The sequence below is a fragment of the Salvelinus alpinus genome, chromosome 3 (genome assembly GCF_045679555.1).
Source record: "Salvelinus alpinus chromosome 3, SLU_Salpinus.1, whole genome shotgun sequence".
Taxonomy (NCBI): Eukaryota; Metazoa; Chordata; class Actinopteri; order Salmoniformes; family Salmonidae; genus Salvelinus; species Salvelinus alpinus.
In genome coordinates, this window is record NC_092088.1 from 31255624 (window position 1) to 31279391 (window position 23768).

The window sequence follows — 23768 nt, forward strand, 5'->3', positions numbered from 1 at the left end:
AAAGAGAAATGTGACTAAGCTCAGATCAGAGGGAGCTTCCAAAGTTGCTCAGTAAGGAGACAAAAAAAGAGAAAGAGCTCATGCCTAGTAATAGAATGAATTGTTATGAGTACAGTAACACACAAAAGGCATAGAAAATACAGATTTGTCTCTTTCTATACGGGTCGCCAACAGGCACAGCAGTCAGTGGTAATTGTTACAGGGAGAGGATTCCTTTCAGCACCAGCTACCAAATTCTGGCCTAAAACCTGTTAAGATGCTGTCAGAGAGAGGATAGATAGATGGATTTACAGTTATGTAGAAAAGTAAGTACACCGCCTGGAAAGTTTATTATTTTTACATATTTCGACACATGGATAGTTGAGCTAAATTCCAACCACATTCATTGATAAAAAGGTGACCCAATTTAACAAATCACAAAACAAGTTAAAATAAACAAAAATGCAATTTCCTTATGCGGAAAAAGTTAGTACACCCCTACCTTTACCATCACATGAAATGGCTAAAATATGAAATCAGGTGCACCAAAATGTGGAAATGATTAGAAAATCAGATTAAGTTGGGAGGGTCCAGTCTTCCATAAAGATCAGAAACTAGGTCTGGTTTGGTCTTAACCATATGGGTGTGTGGTAACATCATGCCAAGACCAAAATACCTATTCGAGGCCCTCAGAATAAAGATGTTTGATGCCCATGAGTCTGGGAGGGGTGAAAAATCAATTTCCAAGCAGTTCGAAGTACATCATTCCACTGTCTGATCATCTACAAATGGAGAAAACTCCAGACCACTGGCAATCTACCTAGCACAGGTCGTCCCACCAAATTCTGCCCAAGAGCTGACCGAAAGATGATCATAGAAGTCTCTACGAACCCCAGGATAACATCAAGGGATCTTACAAACCTCTCTTGCCACTAATCAATGTCAAAACGCATGAGTCAACTGTCAGAAAGAGACTGTACAAACTTGGCCTACAAGGGAGGCCGGGAAGTAGCCTCTGCTCTCAAAAAATAATATCAAGACACGACTGACATTTGCCAGACAACACCTGGGTTAAGAGCAAAACTACTGGAACAATGTGCTCTGGACAGATGAGTCAAAGGTGGAGTTGTTTGGCCTCAATGCCAGATGACATGTTTGGCGAGAAAACGAAACGCTGCCTTTGAACAGAAGAACATTACTAACCGTAAAGCGGGGAGGCGGTGGCATTATGGTTGGGGGATGCTTTGCTGCATCAATGATTGCAAGTTGGCTAGGTCCTGAGTCAACCGTGAATCCCATATTGTACTATTGAGGAGAATGTGAGGCCATCTGTCAAAAAGCTGAAGCCTGAAGCTGAACCAAACATGGCTCATGCAACAACAGGACAATGATCCAAAACACACAAGCAAAGCTACAACAGAATAGCTCAAAAAGAAGAAATGGTGGGTTATGGAATGGTCGAGTCAAAGCCCAGATTTCATTCCTGTCAAAATGCTGTGGGGGGGGACGACTTGAAGCGGGCCGTGCATGCAAAAAAGCCCACGAACATGACACATTTGAAGCAGTACTGTAAAGAAGAGCAGGCAAAGATTCCTCCCAGTCGATGTAAGAGACTAATAGACAGTTACAAGAAACAGTTACATGAAGTTATTTCATCCAAAGGGGGCTACACCAGCTATTGAAGTTAGGGGTGTACTTATTTTGTCCGCATTGCTGTAGATTTTTCAAGAAAAAATAATTGAAAAGTATAATCTTTCAGTGTCCATTTGTTGAATTAGGTTACCTACATCTGTCAAAAGTGTTGAAGTGAAGATTACATACCCATCTGTCCCCCCAAAAAAGACAACTTTCCAAGGGGGTACTTACTCAGTCACTACCATGAAAGAGATCAGTTAGTCATGTGGAAATGTATGTTTATATACACACTAACAAGTCATTATTAAACTGATTATGGCAGTAGGTAGATTATGCAATAGTCCTGTAAACACCGTACTGTGCTCATCTTAAATCGGCTTAAGGTCAAAATCGACGTAAGTATACGGCGATGAAAATACCTGGTTTTCTAAGATATCTTTCGAATTATTAGGACACGTAAACATCTTAAATCGCCGTTCCAGCAGTGTATTTGATCTGCGCATGTGTGCTAGCCTCTCTTTAGCGCAAGGGAAGTGTGTTCAGAAACAACTGAGTGTATGCGTCTTGAGTCATTTTTACATACAAATTATAAGTTAAGAATTCATATGCTTCCCAAAAATAACATGTTCGCGGTGGTAGAACATTTATTTTAATTGACAATTTTCTGCATTTATCAGACCGCCATCAGGTTGCCTGATTTCAGATGTGTCCATGTAAACAGGGTAATTGGGGAAATTGTTCATCTTGCAAAGCATGTAAATGTTTTAAATCGAACTACTATATCAAATCTGACTATGCACATAATCATATTATTGTGTGCATGTAACTGCACTCACAGTTTGACATATTACAACGTTAGAAAGTCAACCTTCTTACAACTAGCCACTTCAAAATGGTTATGTTAATAAATGTTTAAATACAATAAATAATATTATATACACGCACGCACACGCAGACAGTAGCCATCTGACATAAAGAAATGCATGTCGGTGTCGTAGAATGCCACCGGCATATCTCTATAGTACAAGTCAAATGTTTGAGCACGCTTACTCATTCCAGGGTTTTTATTTTTTTTACTATTTTCTACATTGTAGAATAATAAAACCATGAAATAACACATATGGAATCATGTAGTAACTAAAAAAAAAGTGTAAAACAAAATTTAAATATATGTTATATTTGAGATTCTTCAAATTAGCCAACCTTTGACAGCTTTGCATTCTCTCACCTGGAATGCATTTCAATTAACAGGTGTGCCTTGCTAAAAGTTAATTTGTGGAATTTCTTTCCTTCTTAATGCGTTTGAGCCAATTAATTGTGTTGTGACAAGGTAGGGATGATATAAAAAAGATAACCCTATTTGGTAAAAAGAACAAGTCCATATTATGGCAAGAACAGCTCAAATAAGCAAAGAGAAACGACAGTCCATATTTTTAAAGATTTTTTTTAACCTTTATTTAACTAGGCAAGTCAGTTAAGAACAAATTCTTATTTACAACGACGGCCTAGGAACAGTGGGTTAACTGCCTTGTTCAGGGGCAGAACAACAGATTTTCATCTTGTCAGCTCAACCTTCCGGTTACTAATCCAACGCTCTAACCACTAGGCTACCTGCCGCCCCATTACTTTAAGACATGAATGTCAGTCTACCCGGAAAATGTTTAGAACTTTGAAAGTTTCTTCAAGTGCAGTCACAAAAACCATTGAGCGCTATGATGAAACTGGTTGTCATGAGGCCTGCCACAGGAAAAGGAAGACCCAGAATTACCCCCGCTGCAGAGGATAAGTTCATTAGAGTTATCTGCACCTCAGATTGCACCCAAATAAATGCTTCACACAGTTTAAGTAACAGACAGATCTCAACATCAACTGTTCAGAGGAGACTGTGTGAATGAGACCTTCATGGTCAAATTGCTGCAAAGAAACCACTACTAAAGGACACCAATAATAAGAAAATACTTGCTTGGGCCAAGAAACACAAGCAATAGACATTAGACCAGTGAAAATCTGCCCTGATGTGAAAATGTGAGATTTTCCTCCCGCCGTGTCTTTGTGAGACGTAGAGTAGGTGAATGGATGATCTCTGCATGTGTGGTTCCCACCTTTAAGCATGGAGGTGGTGGTGTGATGATGCTTTGCTGGTGACAATGTCTGTGATTAATTTTAAATTCAAGGCACACTTAACCAGCATGGCTACCAAAGCATTCTGCAGCGATACGCCATCCCATCTGGTTTGCGCTTAGCGTGACTATCATTTGTTTGTCAACAGGACAATGACCCAACACACCTCCAGGCTGTGTAAGGGCTATTTGACTAAGGAGAGTGATGGAGTGCTGCATCAGATGACCTTGCCTCCACAATCACCCGACCTCAACCCAATTGAGATGGTTTGGGATGAGTTGGACCGCAGAGTGAAGGAAAAGCAGCCAACAAGTGCTCAGCATGTGGGAACTTAGTCAAGACTGTTGGAAAAGCATTCCTCATTAAGCTGGTTGAGAGAATGCCAAGAGTGTGCAAAGCTGTCATCAAGTCAAAGGGTGGCTACTTTGAACAATCTGAAATATATTTGATTTGTTTAACACTTTTTTGTTGCTAGATGATTCCATGTGTTATTTCATAGTTTTAATGTCTTCACTATTATTCTACAATGTAGAAAATAGTAAAGATAAAAGAAAAACCCTGGAATGAGTAGATGTGTCCAAACTTTTGACAGGTACTGTATGTATGTAGAACACATTGATTAAACACTGGAACGACTTAATGGTGAACTGGGTCAGGTGTGTAAATTAAGGATGCACTGATGTGGACATTGAGCCAATATTGATCATTTCTTGGCCATAATGACCAACACTGACAACAATATGTTTTTCTGCAATTCTCGGCTAATACGGAAATGAAGACTAATATATTGTGAAACCCTATTTGCACAATTACGGTTGGTATAGTTTGTTGCTATAGTTCCCTTTTTTGTGTAGGGAAGATATAGATTGTGTTCAATAGGGAAGGGCCTCCAACCTGTGTAGCTGTGCTGGGGGTGTAGGCTCCTCCTGGCCAGTCTTCTTCACGTCTTTTAGCTTCTTTTTCTGGGGCTCTCCGGACCGCCCAGCCTCCTGCTCCTCCCTGGACCTCTTCACTGCAGCACAGATGGGGAGGGGGACATCAATGATATTACATATCAAAATTAATGTTGCAAAATCCTGGTGCCTCATAAATAAACACTGCGTAAATTTGTCACCAAGACTGAGCATGCAAATACACTGAGATTTAACAATGCCATACATACCCATGTTTCCCGTTTTAAAAATCAGACCCGTCGTAAAAACTTGAGCGTTAACGAGATTATAACTCGTCCATAATTCAACTTTTATAGTGACAATGTCCTTATTTGCTGTATATTTTGGACCTACTGGAATTAGACCAAGTCAGTATCTAAAGGAAATAGCGAACTTCATCAAACGGTTAGGAGCACGTAAAACGTCAGCCATCCCTTCCGGCGCCATTCTACCAATGTCTTTGGGAGGCGTTTCTGAAAGACCAACAATTGCAAATTGTTGTGGACTTGTAAACAGATCATTTGAACGCAATAATGTTTTGCATTAACTTTTTATGGAACCTAAATATGCTGCACTGCCCGCGAATTCTGAAATAGTGTCTATACACTATCTGAGTATACCACAGTAGACCTACTTACAGTGACAGGCTACACACTTCAATGCAAAAGAAACTATCTGTTCACCTGTTTAATTCTACTGTGTGTTATAAACCACGCTGCCTGTCAGATGCATATAGGAATAATAATAGCCTATCTAATAGGCCCAATTAAATGATATGTGGATGGTAAATTGTTGTATGGCTACTTCGGAAATATAAACTCAACCGTCTCAACATAACCAGAAATGGTGAGGAATTTATTCTGCAATGGTTCTGATATACATTGGCAAGAAAAAGTATGTGAACCCTTTGGAATTACCTGGCTTTCTGCATAAGTTGGTCATAAAATTGACCCTCCTTTGGCAGCAATAACCTCAACCAAATGTTTTCTGTAGTTGCAGATCAGACCTGCACAACGGTCAGGAGGAATTTTGGACCATTCCTCTTTACACAACTGTTTCAGTTCAGCAATATTCTTGTGATGTCCGGTGTGAACTGCTGTCATGCCACAGCATCTCAATCGTGTTAAGGTCAGGACCCTGACTGGGCCACCCCAGAAGGCGTATTTTCTTCTGTTGATTTACTTCTATGTTTTGGGTTGTTGTCCTGTTGCATCACCCAACTTCTGTTGAGCTTCAATTGGCGGACAGATAAACATTTTGCAGAAGAATATAAGGCTAAACTTGGGAATTCATTTTTCAGTCGATGATAGCAAGCTGTCCAAGACCTGAGGCAGCAAAGCAGCCCAAACCATGATGCTCCCTCCACCATACTTTACAGTTAGGATGAGGTTTTGATGTGTGCTATGTTTTTTTTCTCCGCACAGTGTTGTGTTCCTTCCAAACAACTCAACTGTAGTTCCATCTGTCCACAGAATATTTTGCCAGTAGCGCTGTGGAACATCCAGATGCTCTTTTGCGAACTTCAGACGTGCGGCAATGTTTTTTTTGGACAGCAGTAGCTTCCTCCGTGGTGTTCTCCCATGAACACCATTCCTGTTTAGTGTTTTACGTATGGTAGACTCGTCAACAGAGATGTTAGCATGTTCCAGAGATTTCTGCAAGTCTTTAGCTGACACTATGATTCTTCTTAACCTCATTCAGCGCTGTGCTCTTGCAGCCATCTTTGCAGGACGGCCACTCCTAGGGAGAGTAGCAACCGTGCTGAACTTTCTCCATTTCTAGACAATTTGTCTTACCGTGGACTGAAACATCAAGGCTTTTAAAGATACTTTTGTAACCATTTCCAGCTTCATGCAAATCAACAATTCTTAATCTTGGGTCTTCTGATATCTCTTTTGTTAAAGGCATGGTTCACATCAGGCAATGCTTCATGTGAATAGCAAACTCACATTTTGTGAGTTTTTTATATTGCAGGGCAGATCTAACCAACATCTACAACCTCGTCTCATTGATTGGACTCCAGGTTAGCTGACTCCAATTAGCTTTTGGAGTAGTCATTAGCCTAGAGGTTCACAATTTTTTCCCAACCTACACTGAATTTTTAAATTATGTATTCAAAATAGGTAAGAAAAATACAACAATGTGTGTTATTAGTTTTAGCAGACTGTCTGTTGTGGAAGATTAGATCACATTGTTTGACCAATTTATGCAGAAATCCAGGTAAATCAGGTAATTCTTGCAACTGTATGTATTATGCTTAGAAATGAAATATTGTCTACACAAGAAACTTGACATTACAATATTCATATGTATAGTTAAAGTCGGAAGTTTACATACACCTTAGCCAAATACATTTAAATTCAGTTTTTAAAAATTCCAGACATTTAATCCTAGTAAACATTTCCTGTTTTAGGTCAGTTAGGATCACCACTTTATTTTAAGAATGTGAAATGTCAGAATAATAGTAGATAGAATGATTTATTTCAGATTTTAGGTAGCCTTCAGGTAGGCTACCGTTTCAGGTAGCCTTCATCAAGCTTCCCACAATAAGTTGGGTGAATTTTGGCCCATTCCTCCCGACAGAGCTGGTGTAACTGAGTCAGGTTTGTTGGCCTCCTTGCTCGCACGCGCTTTTTCAGTTCTGCCCTCATATTTTCTATGGGATTGAGGTCAGGGCTTTGTGATGGCCACTCCAATACCTTGACTTTGTTGTCCTTAAGCCATTTGCCACAACTTTGGAAGTATGCTTGGGGTCAATGTCCATTTGCGACCAAGCTTTAACTTACTGACTGATGTCTTGAGATGTTGCTTCAATATATCCACATAATTTTCCTACCTCATGATGCAATCAATTTTTTGAAGTGCACCAGTCCCTCCTGCATCAAAGCACCCCCACAACATGATGCTGCCACCCCCGTGCTTCACGGTTGGGATGGTGTTCTTCGGCTTGCAAGCCTCACCCTTTTTCGCAACAAAGTACATTAATCTGTAGAAGACAGAACGCATCTCCTTCCTGAGCGGTATGATGGCTGCGTGGTCCTATGGTGTTTATACTTGCGTACTATTGTTTGTACAGATGAACGTGGTACCTTCAGGCGTTTGGAAATTGCTCTCAAGGATGAACCAGACTTGTGGAGGTCTACAATTGTTTTTCTGAGGTCTTAGCTGATTTCTTTTGATTTTCCCATGACGTCAAGCAAAGAGGCACTGAGTTTGAAGGTAGGCCTTGAAATACATCCACAGGTACACCTCCAATTGACAGAAATTATGTCAATTAGCCTATCAGAAGCTTGTAAAGCCATGACATCATTTTCTGTAATTTCCCAAGCTGTTTAAAGGCAGTCAACTTAGTGTATGTAAACGTCTGACCCACTGGAATTGTGATACAGTGAATAATAACTTAATTAATCTGTCTGTAAACAATTGTTGGAAAAATTACTTGTGCACAAAGTAGATGTCCTAACTGACTTGCCAAAACTATAGTTTGTTAACAAGAAAATTGTGGAGTGGTTGAAAAATGAGTTTTAATGACTCCAACCTAAGTGTATGTAAACTTCCGACTTCAACTGTAGGTCTAGCTTACAAATGCCAATGGAAAGGGTGAAACATTATTCAACCGTTAAACTGCGCTTCGGATTGGATCGCATAGAGCAAAATACTTGAAATAGCTCATATAATTTACTACTGTGATGTGGGTCCAATTAAATGAGATGGGACGAATGGTAGCCTATACTAACTTGTTGTAGGCCTATAGACTACTTTGCAAGTAGCCTATGAAACCACAATAGTGAGAAAAGGTGAGGAATTTATTCTGCAATGATCATGGAAATGTATTTTTCTAATTATTTTGGAATGCAGAGACATAAATAAAGTTTCACTCTTCTCACTAACGGCAAATGTTTACATCTTATTATATTTAGCTAGGCTACCTAAGAGTCATATATTCCCCATTTGCGCAAGGCTACTACTTTTGCCTTGCGACATAATACTTCAACCACTAGAAACTGTGCGTACACATTATCTAAAGTTTGCTGGAGGATAAGCACATTCTCACGTCGAGTTGGGCTTTTATAAAATGTAAACTTTCTAAAAGTTCCCAGGTTTTTAAGAAATCTTGGTAAGAGGGTTCCCTCCCAGCTTATTCCCTGTTTCTGGGAATCATCCAACTGGGTTTTCTAAAGAACCTTAACTTTGGGATAGTTTCCATAATACATTACAGCTTACTAGTGTTCCACGGTACTCTGTAAATGCTGTACTTTTTCAAAAATAGATAATGGTTCTGTACTAGGATTTGTTACGTTCAGTTCATCTTTCAAATGTGTCTCACGTGATTGAGGGGATCAAGTCTAAATGAGCATAGCCCCTTTAAAAGCATGAAGAGCAAAGTGCCTGCTCCATTTACTCAATCATTGCTAGAGCTGTCTAGGCTGCATTGTTAGCTCCCCAGTCACGCTGCACAGAAGTTAACACACTTGAATAATGCACCACGGCATGTAGAAATGTTGAAACTGTTCATTACTGTAGGCAAAACAATGTCCATACAGCCTAGAACACTTATGATGCAAGACGATACCCCGCTAGGCTACAATTAAAACTGGAAGCTAACTTTCCTTGCTAGCTTACAGCTGAATTCACTTCCCTAGTACTTTTTGTGTGATAATATGCATACCCTAACACAAAATATGTTGACGTCAAAGCTGATTGCGACCACAAACGTTAACTCGTCTCTCTCGTCACCAAAAAATCTAATCACTTCTTAGTCTACCTCGACTCCCGTCCGGTTTCTACTAGATTCCATAAGCACAGTCAGATTCGACAGCCAAATTCTGCCTCGTAAATGAGTCATTACTTTCGTAAAAGAGACTGCACACACTTGTATAAAAGAGAATGCGTCTATGTTATTGATCAGTTCAACAAAATAATATGTTCTAATAGTTGCCAATATAAGAAGTCCTAAATGGAAGGGATAGTTAGTAATCTGTAGCTAAAACAAGCTCAACTCAATTACCATTATGTTGTTTGGAAGTTAGATTGACAAAAACTATGACAAATTGATTGTATGATTGTATAATGGAGTCATTAACATACATACATACATTGCTGTCAAAAAAAAAAATGTGTTGTTGTGATTAATACAATTTTATGTCAAACAAGAACCACCAGGAAAAAAGGGGTGAGTCATTTTAGCACCACAGGGTTCTTGTCAAAACTCGAATCCATCAAAATCTATAATTGTGCTGTGCCATATTACTTGCTGCCTGCAATGAACGGGCCCATAATATAAATAGCTCTGAATTTCACCCCCCTTTCTCACCTTGTACAGGCGGCACGGTCACCGTCTCCCGTACGAAGGGCTTGTTGACGATCTGCTTGGACTTGGCGGCAAAGTTGAGTGCTGTGAAGGTTTCAAAGTAGTATGTGTACTCGGGTGCGATGTTGGTGATCATGACCGAGTGGGACGAGCCGCCCAGCGAGTCCTGCAGAAGCCTCGTCAGCTTGCTGTCACGGTAGGGCACACGCCCGCCGCCGCCCGCGTTGAGTGAGTCCACCACCTTGCTGAGGGTGAAGAGGGAGAGGTTGATGGCGCCGCTCTCCTTTAGGCGGATGCCCTTGTTGCCCGTACGCCGGTTGTCCTCCGAGCCGGCCAGGTCCACGAGGTAGAGCTTGCCTGTCTGCTGCCGGTGCGGGGGGTTGCGCTGTGTCCGCACCACCTGGGGAGAGGCAGAAGGAACTATTAACTTGTATTTATTCAGGGAAGCCCAATTGAGACCAGGTGTCTCATTTTCAATAGTGCCCTGAAGACATAAAAGAAAATATAAAACTACAATACGAAGTACACTAGCACATCAATCACAAACAAGTTATCAAAAGTAAAATCAAAACAATTGCACACCTCGTGAACTCATTTGTCAGAGTTTTAAACTGAGCAAATCCAAACATAATGCATTTTGTAAGCGATTCCAAAAATGTGGAGCGTTAAAAAACTTTAAAGCGGATTTACCTAGTTCAGTGGAGACCTGAGGAACCTCAAGAGTTACCAAACCCGTTCACAGGGTTGCTTATGTCATGTTTTTATACTTTAAGAACTAAATAAGGTAAGTGGGAAGCTTGTATAGTTTGGCAAACAAAAAAGGTAGTAATGAAGTGATCTACGGGTCTTTAATGAGAACAAGCCAACTATCTGGCAACAGCTCTGGAGGACATTCCTACAGTCAGCATGCTAATGGCACACTCCCTGAAAACTTGAGACATCTGTGGCATTGTGGTGTGACAAAACGGCACATTTTAGAGTGGCCAATTATGGTCTCCAGCACAAGGTGCACCTGTGTAATGATCATGCTGTTTAATCAGTGTCTTGATATGCCACACCCATCAGGTGGATGGGCCATCTTGGCAAAGGAGAAATTCTCACTAACAGGGATGTAAGTGCACAACATTTGAAAGAAATCCGCTTTTTGTGCACATGGAACATTTCTGGGATCTGTTATTTCAGTGCCTTTAACCTGAGAACACTTTACATGTTGAGTTTATTATTTTGTTCAGTGTAGTTACTCCACAACACTAACCTAATTGACAGAGTGAAAAGAAAGAAGCCTGTACAGAAACAAAAATATTCCAAAACATGCATCCTGTTTGCAATACGGCACTAAAGTAAAACTTCAAATAATGTGTCAAAGATATTAACTTTATGTACTGAATATGAAGAGTTATGAAGAGTTACCAACTTGACAGAGCTTGAAGAACGTTTAAAATAAAATGATTGTATAATCCAGGTGTGGAACGCTCTTAGAGGGTTATCTAGAAAGACTCACAGCTGTAGTCGCTACCAAATGTGATTCTAACACTCAGGGGTTTGAAAACTTATATAATCAAGTGTTCTTTTTCATACATTAAATATTTTTATATATTTTTTTATATTTTACAAATGTTACATTTTTCTTCCACTTTGACATGAGTATTTTGTGTAGATCATCGACAAAAAAAAGCAAATTAAATCCCACTTTTACAAAATGTTGAAAAAGTCAAGGGGTGCGAATACTTTCTGAAGGCACTGTATATTTAGTCTTGTCCACATCAAGGACAAGTTTTAAACCAACTTTTTGTAAGGTAACAAAGTCAGATCACAGCTCTAATACAGCCTGGTCAACAGTTTGGGCAATAGCATAGATATGTGTCATCTGAATACAAATGAATATTATAAACAGATAGACCAAAATTATTCATATAAATAGTGAAGAGAACACGCCCCAATACCGATCCCAGCATTACACCTTTTGTAATATACATGAAACTAGACTTTGGTTTACACCATAAGAAATCACGCAATGTGTCCTATCTGACAGATAGGCTTCAGTTTGAGAACTGATCTAGGCCTATTTCAGTCAGCTTTTGAATGAGAATCTAATGGTCAAGAGTGTCAAATACCTTGGAAATGTCTATAAATAAGGCAGCACAATGGTTTTAATGATCTAAGCAATTTAACACATCTAGAACAAGCGTAGCAGCTGAAATGGTGCCATGACCAGGTCTAAAACCAGACTGGTGCCCATTTAGAAAAGGATGAGAAAAATATATATTAGCTGAGAGTTGGGCAGGGATTCTAAAACTTTGGAAAGCCAAGATAAATACGGTTCAATTTATCTAAGTCAGAAGGATCTCCTCCTTTGTGTAGGGGGAGGACATGTTCCGCTTTCCAGATCTTAGGAACAACACCAAAAACAACTGTTAAGTTAAAAATATAGGTTAACGATTCCGCAATAAGTGGGGCAGAGAGCTGCATGGCACTTAGTACTAGAGGTCGACCGATTAATCGGAATGGCCGGGGTATTTTTGGGCGCCAATTTATCAACAAAAAAAAATGTACACCTTTAATTAATCTTTATTTAACTAGGCAAGTCAGTTAAGAACACATTCTTATTTTCAATGACGGCCTAGGAACGTTGTGCCTCGTTCAGGGGCAGAACGACAGATTTTTAACCTTGTCAGCTCGGGGGATCCAATCTTGCAACCTTACAGTTAACTAGTCCAATGCTCTAACACCTGATTACATTGCACTCCACGAGGAGCCTGCCTGTTACTCGAATGCAGTTAGCTAAGGTAAATTGCTAGCTAGCATTAAACTTATCTTATAAAAAACAATCAATCAATGACTGTCATTGCTCCAATGTGTACTTAACCATAAACATCAATGCCATTCGTAAAATCAATACACAAGTATAGATTTTTAAACCTGCATATTTAGCTAAAAGAAATCCAGGTTAGCAGGCAATATTAACCAGGTGAAATTGTGTCATTTCTCTTGCATTCATTGCACGCAGAGTCAGGGTATATGCAACAGTTTGGGCCGCATGGCTCTTTGCGAACTAATTTGCCAGAATTTTACGTAATTATGACAACATTGAAGGTTGTGCAATGTAACAGGAATATTTAGACTCATGGATGCCACCCGTTAGATAAAATACGGAACGGAATAAACGTTTTGTTTTCGAGGTGATAGTTTCCGGATTAGTCAAAGGTATATGGTTTAGAGAGAAATAGTCGACGCGTTATAATTCCTGTAATAACTTGCGGCTGAACTTGAAAGGGGTTCCTTCATTATTTTACCGTTCATGTCTTCCATAGAGAATGTCTTGATCTACTTCAAATAAGGTCTGTGTTTCGTGCAGGCTTAAACCACCTCGACGTTTTGATACCCGTGTAAATCCCACTAGGATAAGGTAACATGTCAACATATTTTCATAAATCCACTCTACAATTTTTTTTTTCTCGCTTATATTTAGCCAATATTGATCAGAGTTACCTTGTCCTATGGATATCTACACAGTTATAAAATTGGCACGGTGGTGTAAGCCTACACGAAACACAGACCTTATTTTAAGTGAATCTAAAAATATCCTATGGAATAAATGAAGGAACAGCTTTTCAGATTTTGCTAGAAGGTGTCATAGGAATTATGACTCGCACTTTGGTCGTCAATTCTTACCATGCCCATTATTAAAATAGGATTTCCTACATATAGAAATGACAGTTTTTGTTTTCAACATTCATCACAGGTAACTTACTCTATTTTTATTCAAACAGTTGAGAGTATTTGTCTCCTAAGCAGACTCTTCAGTATCATTGTCACTTCAGAGCTGTGTGTGTGTATTTATGTATTAAGTTAAAATAAAAATGTTCATTGTTTATTCAGTATTGTTGCAATTGTCATTATTACAAAAATGTGTGTGTGTATGATATAAAACATTTTTATTTATTTTTTAATAAAATCGTCCAATTAATCGGTGTCGGTGTTTTTGTCCTCCAATAATCGGTATCGGCATTGAAAAATCATAATCGGTCGACCTCTACTTAGTACATCATATATATAAAATGGTTGAAATAAAAAAAATTGTGAATGTGTATATGGGAGTTCATCATTCTTTATTTACAGTCACTTTCGAGGTGAATAAAGGATTCCCTCTAATGGAATTAGAAGAATGTCCAGAAACTATTCTTTCAAATAGATGGCCTATCATTTTTCTTAGTTTTATTTTATACGAAGCATACTTATCTGCTACCTGACCCCGACATTATACATTGGGTTAGGGACGGGTAGGTCCTGTTTTTGCATCAATAACTAGGGTTACGAGCATGGCTCAGGTATCACTAACCTTTTGAAGCTGAGCCATTTGCATGATTTGCTGCGCAGTACAGTGATATCTAAGATCACAACATGGTGTCAGAAGTGCTTCAAACTCGTCAAGTATAATACAGGAGAGATTATTTCTCAGAAAATAATAATGTTCCTTGAGTTGTCAGAGTTTAGAGTGACGAAAGGAACCAACTGCTCTCTAATGTCTCGTCTTTGAGCAGAGTAGCCCAAGCGGAGCTATGGATACTCACAGAAACAGAGCCGCCATGAGCAGAGCGTGACTGACAGAGAGGAACAGCGAATGGATTTACTAACAAAGTTATTTCATATTTCGGGCAGGGCCTTAAATTTGGCAGAAGCAATTGAGCCTGGGTAGGTAGGTCCTGAACATTGCGGGCATGGGTAGGGCTTAAAATGAATGTCCATGCAGGGCTCTGATTTGCAACAATGTTAGAGAAGTGAAACAATTTAGGGCCTGATCCGAGTCAGAGATCGATGACAATGTCCCAGTCACACAACCCCAGATCAGACATGAAATTATGCCCATTACAATCCCTAAAATGTCTTTGTAATAATGCATGGATGGTATTTAGGTAGCTTTGCATCTCTTATGCAGGCAATGGTCACTGGTCACTGAGCTCACTAGCAAAAATTCTATGGATGCATTGGTCCTCGATTCTTCAGTCAGAAAATTTATTTAAACATCACCATTAACAGATTCACATTTTTTTGTTGTTGCTTATATTGCCTTCTTTCCACCCTCCTAAAAATAAGCTACAGTTTTTGACAACAGTTGCGTCCTCTCCTTCAGTGTCGAATTAAGCATGCAACTGTGTTGACAGTCATTGATCTACAAGTAATTTCACATACCGAACAACCCCAGGGAATATCAGTAGCTTGCCTAGTCAAACCGCGCACTGTGCCCAACGCGAAGTAGGTGGCCTGTACCAGTCAAAAGTTTGGACTCATTCAAGGGTTTTTCTTTATTTTCACTATTTTCTACATTGTAGAATAATAGTGAAGACATCAAAATGATGAAATAACACAGATGGAATCATGTAATAACCAAAAAAGTGTTCAACAGATCAAAATATATTATATATTTGAGATTCTTCAAAGTAGCCACACTTTGCACAAATTTAAAAAAAAATCAGTTTTTACTTTCTCATTATGAGGTATTGTGTGTAGATTTATGAGGGGGGAAAACAATGTAATGAATTTTAGAATAAGGCTGTAACGTAACGAAATGTGGAAAAAGTCAAGCTGTCTGAATACTTTCCGAATGCACTGTGTATCTCGATTTTTTGTGTTTCTTTCGGGGGGGGAAAAGACAATTAAAATAGGTGTTTTCTTCATTAAAATGAAGAAATAAACAATGCCACTTTCTGTATCAATTAAGCCTATATGTGCAAAATAAACAAACGAACACCATCACTTGCCAGGCTGTCATTGAACATAATATTTTTTAAATATGAAAACATGCCTCATGTATCCCTGAAAATGTTCAAAATAAAACAAATACTAAATTTCTGTCAAACAAAATAATATTTGACTTTGCTCCTATAGGTTTCTGGAGGAACTCAAGCCTGTCTACCGACTCTGGCTTGAGGCATGCCCTACAACATGTAGGGCATGCCACCTGTGCTGAAGACCCTATCTGAAGGGGCACTTGTAGCAGGAATGCATAGGTACTTCTTTACAAGATCGCTCAGTCTTGGGAAGTTGGCCTTCTGAAGCCTCCACCACTCAAGCGAGTCCGTGTCTGGGTCTGTGTCAATTAGCTTGACAGCTCAGTTTTGATGGTGTCATCCTCTGACTGGGAGGCAGACGTTACGGTCTTCTTGAAGACGCTTGCAAGTATTTTCTTGCTCTTCTTAGCCACAGGTTCAGCTTCTAGGCGCACATGCAGAGCTGTGCCAGGCTGAGGTGTGCTCTTCTCAGCTAGCAGAGACTGGAGCTCCAAAACAGCTCTTTGTTTGATGCCTTCAACCTTGTCATCTGCTATGCATTTTTTCCTGGACCGGGGATCCGGTTCTGCTTCTACACCTGCATTACTTGCTGTTTAGGGTTTTAGGCTGGGTTTCTGTACAGCACTTTGTGGCATCTGCTGATGCAAGAAGGGCTTTATAAATACATTTGATTGATTGAATGAAGCCATATCCAGGTGGTCTTCTTTGGCAGGGTCATCGTACTTGTCATTTAGATACTCCAGTGTTGCGCTCTTGATTTGCTTTGTGAGACCGTTCTCACCCTCCTCTGGCTGCAGGAGGTGTTGAACAGATGCAGCACAAGCTTCCAGACAGCACATCAGTGAATTCTTGTAGTGGGCTTTTGGCTTTGTTCACTGACTCCAAAACATTGATATAATGCCAGCTGGGCATCAGGTGCCTGCTTTTCTTCTCTGTGCCCATGACCCGTGCTATGGCCTTCTCCTGCTCCAGGACTCGTTCAACCAACTTCTGTCTTGAACCCCACCTGGTACCAAAACCATATCTCTGCTATTTTTGAAGCTGAAGGAGAAGCTGATGACAACCTTTTTGCATACCCCGATGGCACGGTCAATCCGAGGGTCTTTCACACCATTCTCTGTAAAAAGAAATAATAATAATATTTAGAATGGCAACATTTTTTGTAATGTAACAAACACAGCATTCCTACACATCGTGATGTAACAGGTTTTGATAAGCCTTATTTCTATTTAACAAAAAACATATTGGCAAAAACTTTTCACCCTGTATAATACTACTACATTGTTTAGGAATGTTTAGGAATGCATAGGCCTATATGATTACATTTTTTAATCTTTTTGATTGAAAAGATTTCAAATCAATTACATTTAGTCCATATTGTTGTTATTCTTTAAACATGCCTGTGGTTAATTTGCTATTGGAATGGTAGAATTACAACCAGCTACAAAGGTAAATTATTATTATTATAATAAAATAAATGTTTACAGCTGGTCTGAAGATTCATTTTTTGAATGCATTTTCATTGTCCAATGTCACACTTACCGATAGCGAGGTGAAGCCTGTGTTCAAAGCACTGCAGACGGGTCCACTTATTCAAGCGCAATGCTTTTATCATGTACACCGTATGTCTTCTCTCAGCGTCCATGCCAGTGTGTCTTTGAGACCCTGGGCTATTATTTCACCCGTATGGTCATCGGGGAAGTATGATGTCTAGAGGCATACATTTAGCAATGTCCATTCTCCATCTATATACTGGACTGTCAAGCTTAGATATGGCTCCAACGTTCTGGTCGACCATAGATCGGCTGTGGTGGAAAAGTACGACACATTACACCACTGTGAAAGAGTCACAGAGAAGCTGGCTAAAGTACTTAAGTAATAATTATTTAAAGTACTATTAAGTAGTATGTGTACTTTACTATTTATATATTTTTGACAACTTTTACTTCACTACACCCCCTCCCCAAAAAGTACTTTTCACTCCATACATTTTCCCTGACAATCAAAAGCAGGACAGGAAAATGGTCCAATTCACACACTTATCAAGAAAACATTCTGGTCACCCCTACTTACTAAACACACGTGCTTCATTTGTAAATTACTTTTACTCAAGTATGATAAATTGGGTACTTTATCCCCACCACTGCTCGTTCGCAGGTAGCGATGAATAACCGTGGCAATGCTTCTTCCGCAAAATACTTGCTGCCTGGTAGCTGATATTTGGGGTCAATTGTGTTTAGCAGCTTTTTGAAGCCAGGCTTTTCCACCGTATAGATGGGGACCATATATTTTGCTATATGATAAGTCACCGCATCTGTTATCTTCTACCACCTCAAACTGTTCTTGTCATATGGATTGACGTTTGAAAATTATGCGGCTATGGTATATTGTCTTTTACCAGACATTTTGGGAGTGGGACAACTGGAAGCATCAGCATCGTGTAGTTTCACATATTCGTCCCATTCCACTGAGTGTTTCTGTCTCAGGTGCTGGAAGAGGTTAGTTGTGCTGCCACAGCTGGTGGCAATTGTCTTGAGACACACTTTGCACAGGACATTGATTTGCTGAACATCTGACCTCAAACCCATACCACTTCCATATGACAGAACAAACATTGCTACCCTTGGGAATGATTTCATTCTCACGAGAGGCTGAGCTGGCTACCTCATTGTCCATTTTGATAGAATGTCCGCCGCTACACTTCACGGGCATGGTTACAACTTGGGAATGGGTGTCCAGGATTGTTATTTGTGGACAACTTTTTAGCATGTGATGTGACGCCGTTGGTTCATGGATCGGTTCAGTATGGGCTGACAGAGGGCGAGATGCCGCATTTGCCAAAGTTATAATGTAACCCCTCGTAAAAACAACAAAACCTCAATTCTTGTGATACAGCCATTTGGCATATCGCACAAAAACAAATTTGAATTAATCAAATTGATATATCGCCCAGCCCTAGTTTCATGTGACAAGAGGAAAATATTAGTTCGAAATCAAGTCAGAAAGGGGGGAGATGCTTCAACTAGCATGGGTTATTAATATGAACTATATGAATTATAAACATACGTTTCAAAATGCTGAGCACCTCCACTCAGATTCAAAGTGGTTGATGTGTTGTGAGCAAAAGGCACTCTCCTTCACCCTCCGGTTGTGTGACCATTTGATCTGAACTAACTGTGTCTCGAGTATACCGACAGAATCAAGCCTTTAGACGCTCATGTTAATTATCCTTCATTATATTTGCCAAATATATTTATGTAATTAAAAGTCTCATTAAAGTTTGACTACATTTTCTGGCGCCTTCATGCCAGCATCGGTTTGTACATGAGACTGTAGCCAATATGCACGTAGGACTACATGGAAAAATAGATTTGAATATTATTCCAATGTTTGTCTCTCTGATCCAATTCTGATTGGAGTAATCGTTTGATTGGTGATCGATTTTTTGTTACTTGTTCTGGACAAGATGAGACAGGGCTCAGCCTTAACGCCTGATGCGCTCTTGAAAAGTGTGTTTTACTGGAATAAAATTAAGCTACCGGAGGCAACTCTCATTTGGCTATAGACTACCTGCTGAACAGGGCTAACAATAGATTTCATTTTGATTCTTCAGGTTCACCGTCAGCAATAGTTTTGGTAGTTTTGCTTTAGGCTAAACAATCAGCGTATATGGTCATCTTGAGAAATAAAGCGTAAAATTGATCATTTCATAACTGAGCACATCAATCACTTTGCGAAGCAAAACCAAGGGAAAAGAAGCTCACTGAAAACTTCCGAACGGTCAAAACCATTTGATTTTGAGATGAGGTGAAATTCAAAGTTGTGCCATATATACAGTATTCATTGGCTATGTCATAGCTAATTTGTAAACATATATTGATACATTACTAGCCCAAACACTTTATCTGCAAAAATGACAAGTTAATTACTGGGTGATGGTGAACAGTCTCACTTCAGTCGCCAGAACAGACACACACACACACAAAAAAACATGCTACATTGCCACCGCCCGCCACCCCATGATGAGTGGAGTAGTAGATGCCTAGTCTCCCTTATGGCTCAGATCAGGTGCCTACATTGTACATACACCATAGACACACACAATTTATACACGCACACGTCAGCTCAGACAGATCCAGCGCAGAGGCCAGCTCATGAGCTCCATCAGCAGCAGATTTTAATTTAGAATGGAAAATGAATGTGTTTACGCAACGAATGTTAGTGCATTGATTCATTCTCTAATCAAACCGAATCGTTTCAAACTAAAACGCATCGTTCCTGTATCGGAGCCCATGTATTTAGATATGTATCGAATGGTCTTTAAAGGGAAAGATTTGTATCCCGAAAATATTCCATTGGCAGTATACTTATGTGGGGCATTTGTTAGAATAATATCTAAAATAGTTCATTTTTCAGGGTGTTTAAAGTTGGGGCAAGTTGTTTTAGTTATCAGCCAAGTTATATTTGTACTGAGCTAAATCTCTCTCAGCCAATCTGATACTGGCATCAACCAATCCAGATTAAAAATCATCCAAAATTAATAATTCAGATTTAACATACCGTAGTCAGACAATTTGCTTAAAGCACAAGGAGAAGCGATACATTTCCACTAGTGTCAGTTTGACATTATTACCAAGGCCCACATTTAGAATTAACCATTATAATCGAGGAGGAAAAGAAGAATGGGAAAACTGGGAGAAGGATAAAGGTATGGTGGGGAAGGAGCAAGGGAGAAAAGTGGAGAAGGATAAAGGTATGGACAGTGGAGGGAAAGAGGAAGGGAGAGGGTGGGGAAATCATTTCGTGCTCCATCTATGGCTCTGCTACAGAGATATCTAAATCTGTGTTCAGACTGCAAAATATGAGTTGCCTTATTCACTAACCACACAGACTGTGCTATTAAAGACAGAGGTCTTTACCTCCCCGAGATTGTCCCAACAGGCATAGCAGCAGCAACCAGAGGGATGCTTTATGTAAATCTATCTATGTCATGTTATGCATCTAATACTAAGCAATTCATGGGAAATATATAAACCTAATTTGTAAACCAATTTGTAAGTCGCTCTGGATAAGAGCGTCTGCTAAATGACTTAAATGTAAATGTATGGGAGTCAGAGTGTGTAGAAACCTTGATAAGTAGAATGGCGTGGCTGCGGCTGGAGCGCTGGTTGAGCTTGGTGGAGGCCGTGGTGCGGTTGAGGCTGGCAGGGATGAAGTGAGAGTGGAAGTCGGAGAAGGAGGAGAGGGGCGTTCGGGTCAGGCCCGGGATGAAGATGTTCCTGTCCTTGTCCTCTCGGATGGGCAGATCCTGAGCACTGGGAGACAACAGGTCCAGCACCTGGAACAGGGAAGGATCCAGGGACAAACCATGAGATGTAAAAACACTGCCAAAAAAAGTCTCAGTAAAATAAAACCAAATCATTGATTCAACATTAGTTTCCCTTTCTATTCTTTGTGTCCACCTCATTCTCAAAAATGCATTGGAGGAGAGGATCTAAGGCCCCTCCCTTCTGACTTTCTCCCCTGATGTGTTTTGAGGAGGCGAGGAATGACAAATTGATTAATGACATATTTGCAAACACATGAAAACACTCACAATGCATCACAATAAATACCAGCAACAATTATAACCAAACAAACCCGCTAGGCATATTACATAAAACATCAGACCACCCAGTCCTACCTTCTCGTTGTATATTTCCAGGTAGGACATGCCGATGCTGTAGTCCCAGCCTTCGTGCTCCCTCTCCTTGGCTTTCACCAGGTTGAAGACACCTCGGACCGCCCGTGGGATCACCCCTGGCTGTTCCTGACTGCCCAGCATAGTGTGGGTCTTCCCTAGGTGAGGAGATAGAGGAGCAGGCGGTTGGTGCTGGCTGGTGGATAATGGAGTTTTCGAGCATGCTTCCAGATATAAAATATTGCTGCTAACCACTCGTTTAGCCATTACTGATAATGCAAATTAGAGCAGTGGTTTTCAGGCCGTGATCCGCAGCCGTACCGAATGCATAATTTTTTTAATATATATTTTTCCAATTTGTAATAAGATGCCTTTAATATGTTACGTTCACTGCTAAAACTGACTCGAAATTTGACCAGATTTTTTTGTTGCAACTTATGACTGATTTGGTGGTCCGTGTAATGGCTGGGAACCGTGGCATTAGAGTATACTCAAAGCTGCACATACGCACAGCGCTGATAAGCAGGTCTAGAAACATCAATGATATAAATATGATGGAAGAGCAAAAAAATGCAGTGGAAGGCCGTATAGGGCCAATCTTATGAGAGTGAAAGTACTGATGCTTAACCTGAAATCAGTCTGTGGCAGCAACTCATTGACAGTACCTTGTATCGCCCTCAAAGGAATACATAAAGGAGAGCCCTTTGACATACCAGCTCCAGTTGGGCCGTAGGCAAAGACGCTGGCGTTCTGTCCTTTCAGTAGGTGGGGCAGAATGGGCTTCACTGAAGAGAGGAACACCTCCTGTTGAGTTGTCTCCTCACCGTGGAAGACGTCAAACCTGAAACCCACCACAGAATTTTAAGGGACAGTCTGTTGCCTGTGGTATTTTGTGCCCCATACACTCGAAAGGAAACAAGTGATCCATCTGGTCCCCAAACGCACTCTCTTCTATGTTCAACAACATCTGTTTTTTTTAAATCAACTATTAAAATAAACTGGCATGTGATGACTAAAGGTTGATATTGTATCAGGCAAAAAGCCACTGACTGGTATTGCAGAGTCTCTGTGGCGTTCCTCCAGTTGATTATCTCCAGGGTCTCCGTATCCAGTCTTCTTACGCAGGCCCCCTCGCCCTTCTGGTCCTGCATGTGCATGTAGGGCCGTAGGCGCACCGCAACCCGAACTCTGGCTGTCTGTTTGGTTCCTTTCGCAACGTCCTCAGCCACGCGCTGGGCCGCCATGTCTATGAAACAAGAAATTACCTTTACTTAGCTAGAAAGTGATAATGAGAGTCTAATAAACACGGGTTAGCCAGCTAATGTTAGCTAGCAAACAAGCTTGAAACACATAGGGTGGCAGACCGCTGGCTATCTTTGTTGTTAGACGTCGTTAGCCAGTTCAGTTGTCAAGAATCTAAAGCGAATAAAACACTCAACCTTACCGATAGTTTTCTCCTGTTCTCTATAAAATGTGGTTTGTATAAAAAGTTCAAGATGTTTGCTAAAGTAAATGATGCCAGAATTTGTTGATTCAAAAAAGACTCAAACGATCGTAAAATGGCCTTCCGCCCAATATTTTCAAACGATAAGGCAAAGGGGCCGTAACCAAACTGAGCCAATCGACACTCTTGGTCGTATGACCTATGACGTAAACTTCCTCCACCACTTCCTCATCCCAAAAATGTAATTGTCAAAATCACGTAAATGTTGCAATTTCCAAGTAAGCAATATAATATACATTTGGTCGATTTGAATATTGTTACCTGAAATCATGAAGCTTGGAAATTAATAATTATTTTTGGGTGGATGGTTCCTTACGTCCCGCCCCCACTGTCTGTGTCTCGTTTTTCCAGAAAATGGCGCTGTGTTTACGTCTGTGTGTCTCCCATCTGCTTAGTTTTGAATGTTTAGACTTTTGATGCATTTATCAGTTACTAACTGGTAGGATACTTTGCGTTGTCTACCCGATTTATCTGCGAAAACAGACTGACAATTGGATTAAGGTAGCAAACGTAATATCTTGCAATAGTTTCTTACAGTGACAATTGCAATGCATGTTCCTGCTCACTAACATATAGTTAGTTAGCTGACTAAACTCCACTCAATGGTGAAGGAAGTTTATGATGAACTCCAGCAACGGAGTGAAGCAGAGACCAGGCTTTGTGGAATTCAGCCCCCCGACTACATCGATTCGCCCAAGGTCAATACTTTAAACGTGCTTAATTCTGAACGCTTAACTTATCTATATTTGTCCTCAGTGTAGTTGCATGGTTTTGTTTGTTTGCTGAAATTCATACTTTTTCAATAACTTGTTTGCTC

At 40.1% G+C, this 23768-nt stretch overlaps 2 protein-coding genes across 5 annotated transcripts in view; one reads left to right on the forward strand and one right to left on the reverse strand.

Moving 5' to 3' along the window:
* The window catches only part of kif22 (kinesin family member 22), a 41974-nt gene extending 18867 nt beyond the window's left edge, over positions 1 to 23107 (reverse strand). Inside the window, exons 1-7 of the mRNA XM_071391043.1 lie at positions 22892 to 23107; positions 22498 to 22693; positions 22161 to 22288; positions 21451 to 21605; positions 20896 to 21105; positions 9982 to 10378; positions 4630 to 4747 (exon numbers count right to left, since the gene is read on the reverse strand). Of these exons, the coding sequence (XP_071247144.1) occupies positions 4630 to 4747; positions 9982 to 10378; positions 20896 to 21105; positions 21451 to 21605; positions 22161 to 22288; positions 22498 to 22691 (1202 nt within the window). The 5' untranslated portion in view covers positions 22692 to 22693; positions 22892 to 23107. The remainder of the gene's footprint in view (positions 1 to 4629; positions 4748 to 9981; positions 10379 to 20895; positions 21106 to 21450; positions 21606 to 22160; positions 22289 to 22497; positions 22694 to 22891) is intronic.
* Positions 23108 to 23274: 167 nt separating this feature from the next.
* The window catches only part of pagr1 (PAXIP1 associated glutamate-rich protein 1), a 29263-nt gene continuing 28769 nt past the window's right edge, over positions 23275 to 23768 (forward strand). The window contains exon 1 of one of the 4 annotated variants that reach the window (XM_071391047.1): positions 23275 to 23452. Coding sequence is in view for 2 of the 4 variants with exons in the window: in XM_071391045.1 (XP_071247146.1) it covers positions 23554 to 23649 (96 nt within the window). In the remaining 2 variants the exon portion in view is untranslated. Of the gene's footprint in view, positions 23650 to 23768 lie in introns of all 4 variants that reach the window. The other 3 variants (XM_071391045.1, XM_071391049.1, XM_071391046.1) reach the window with 3 other exon arrangements.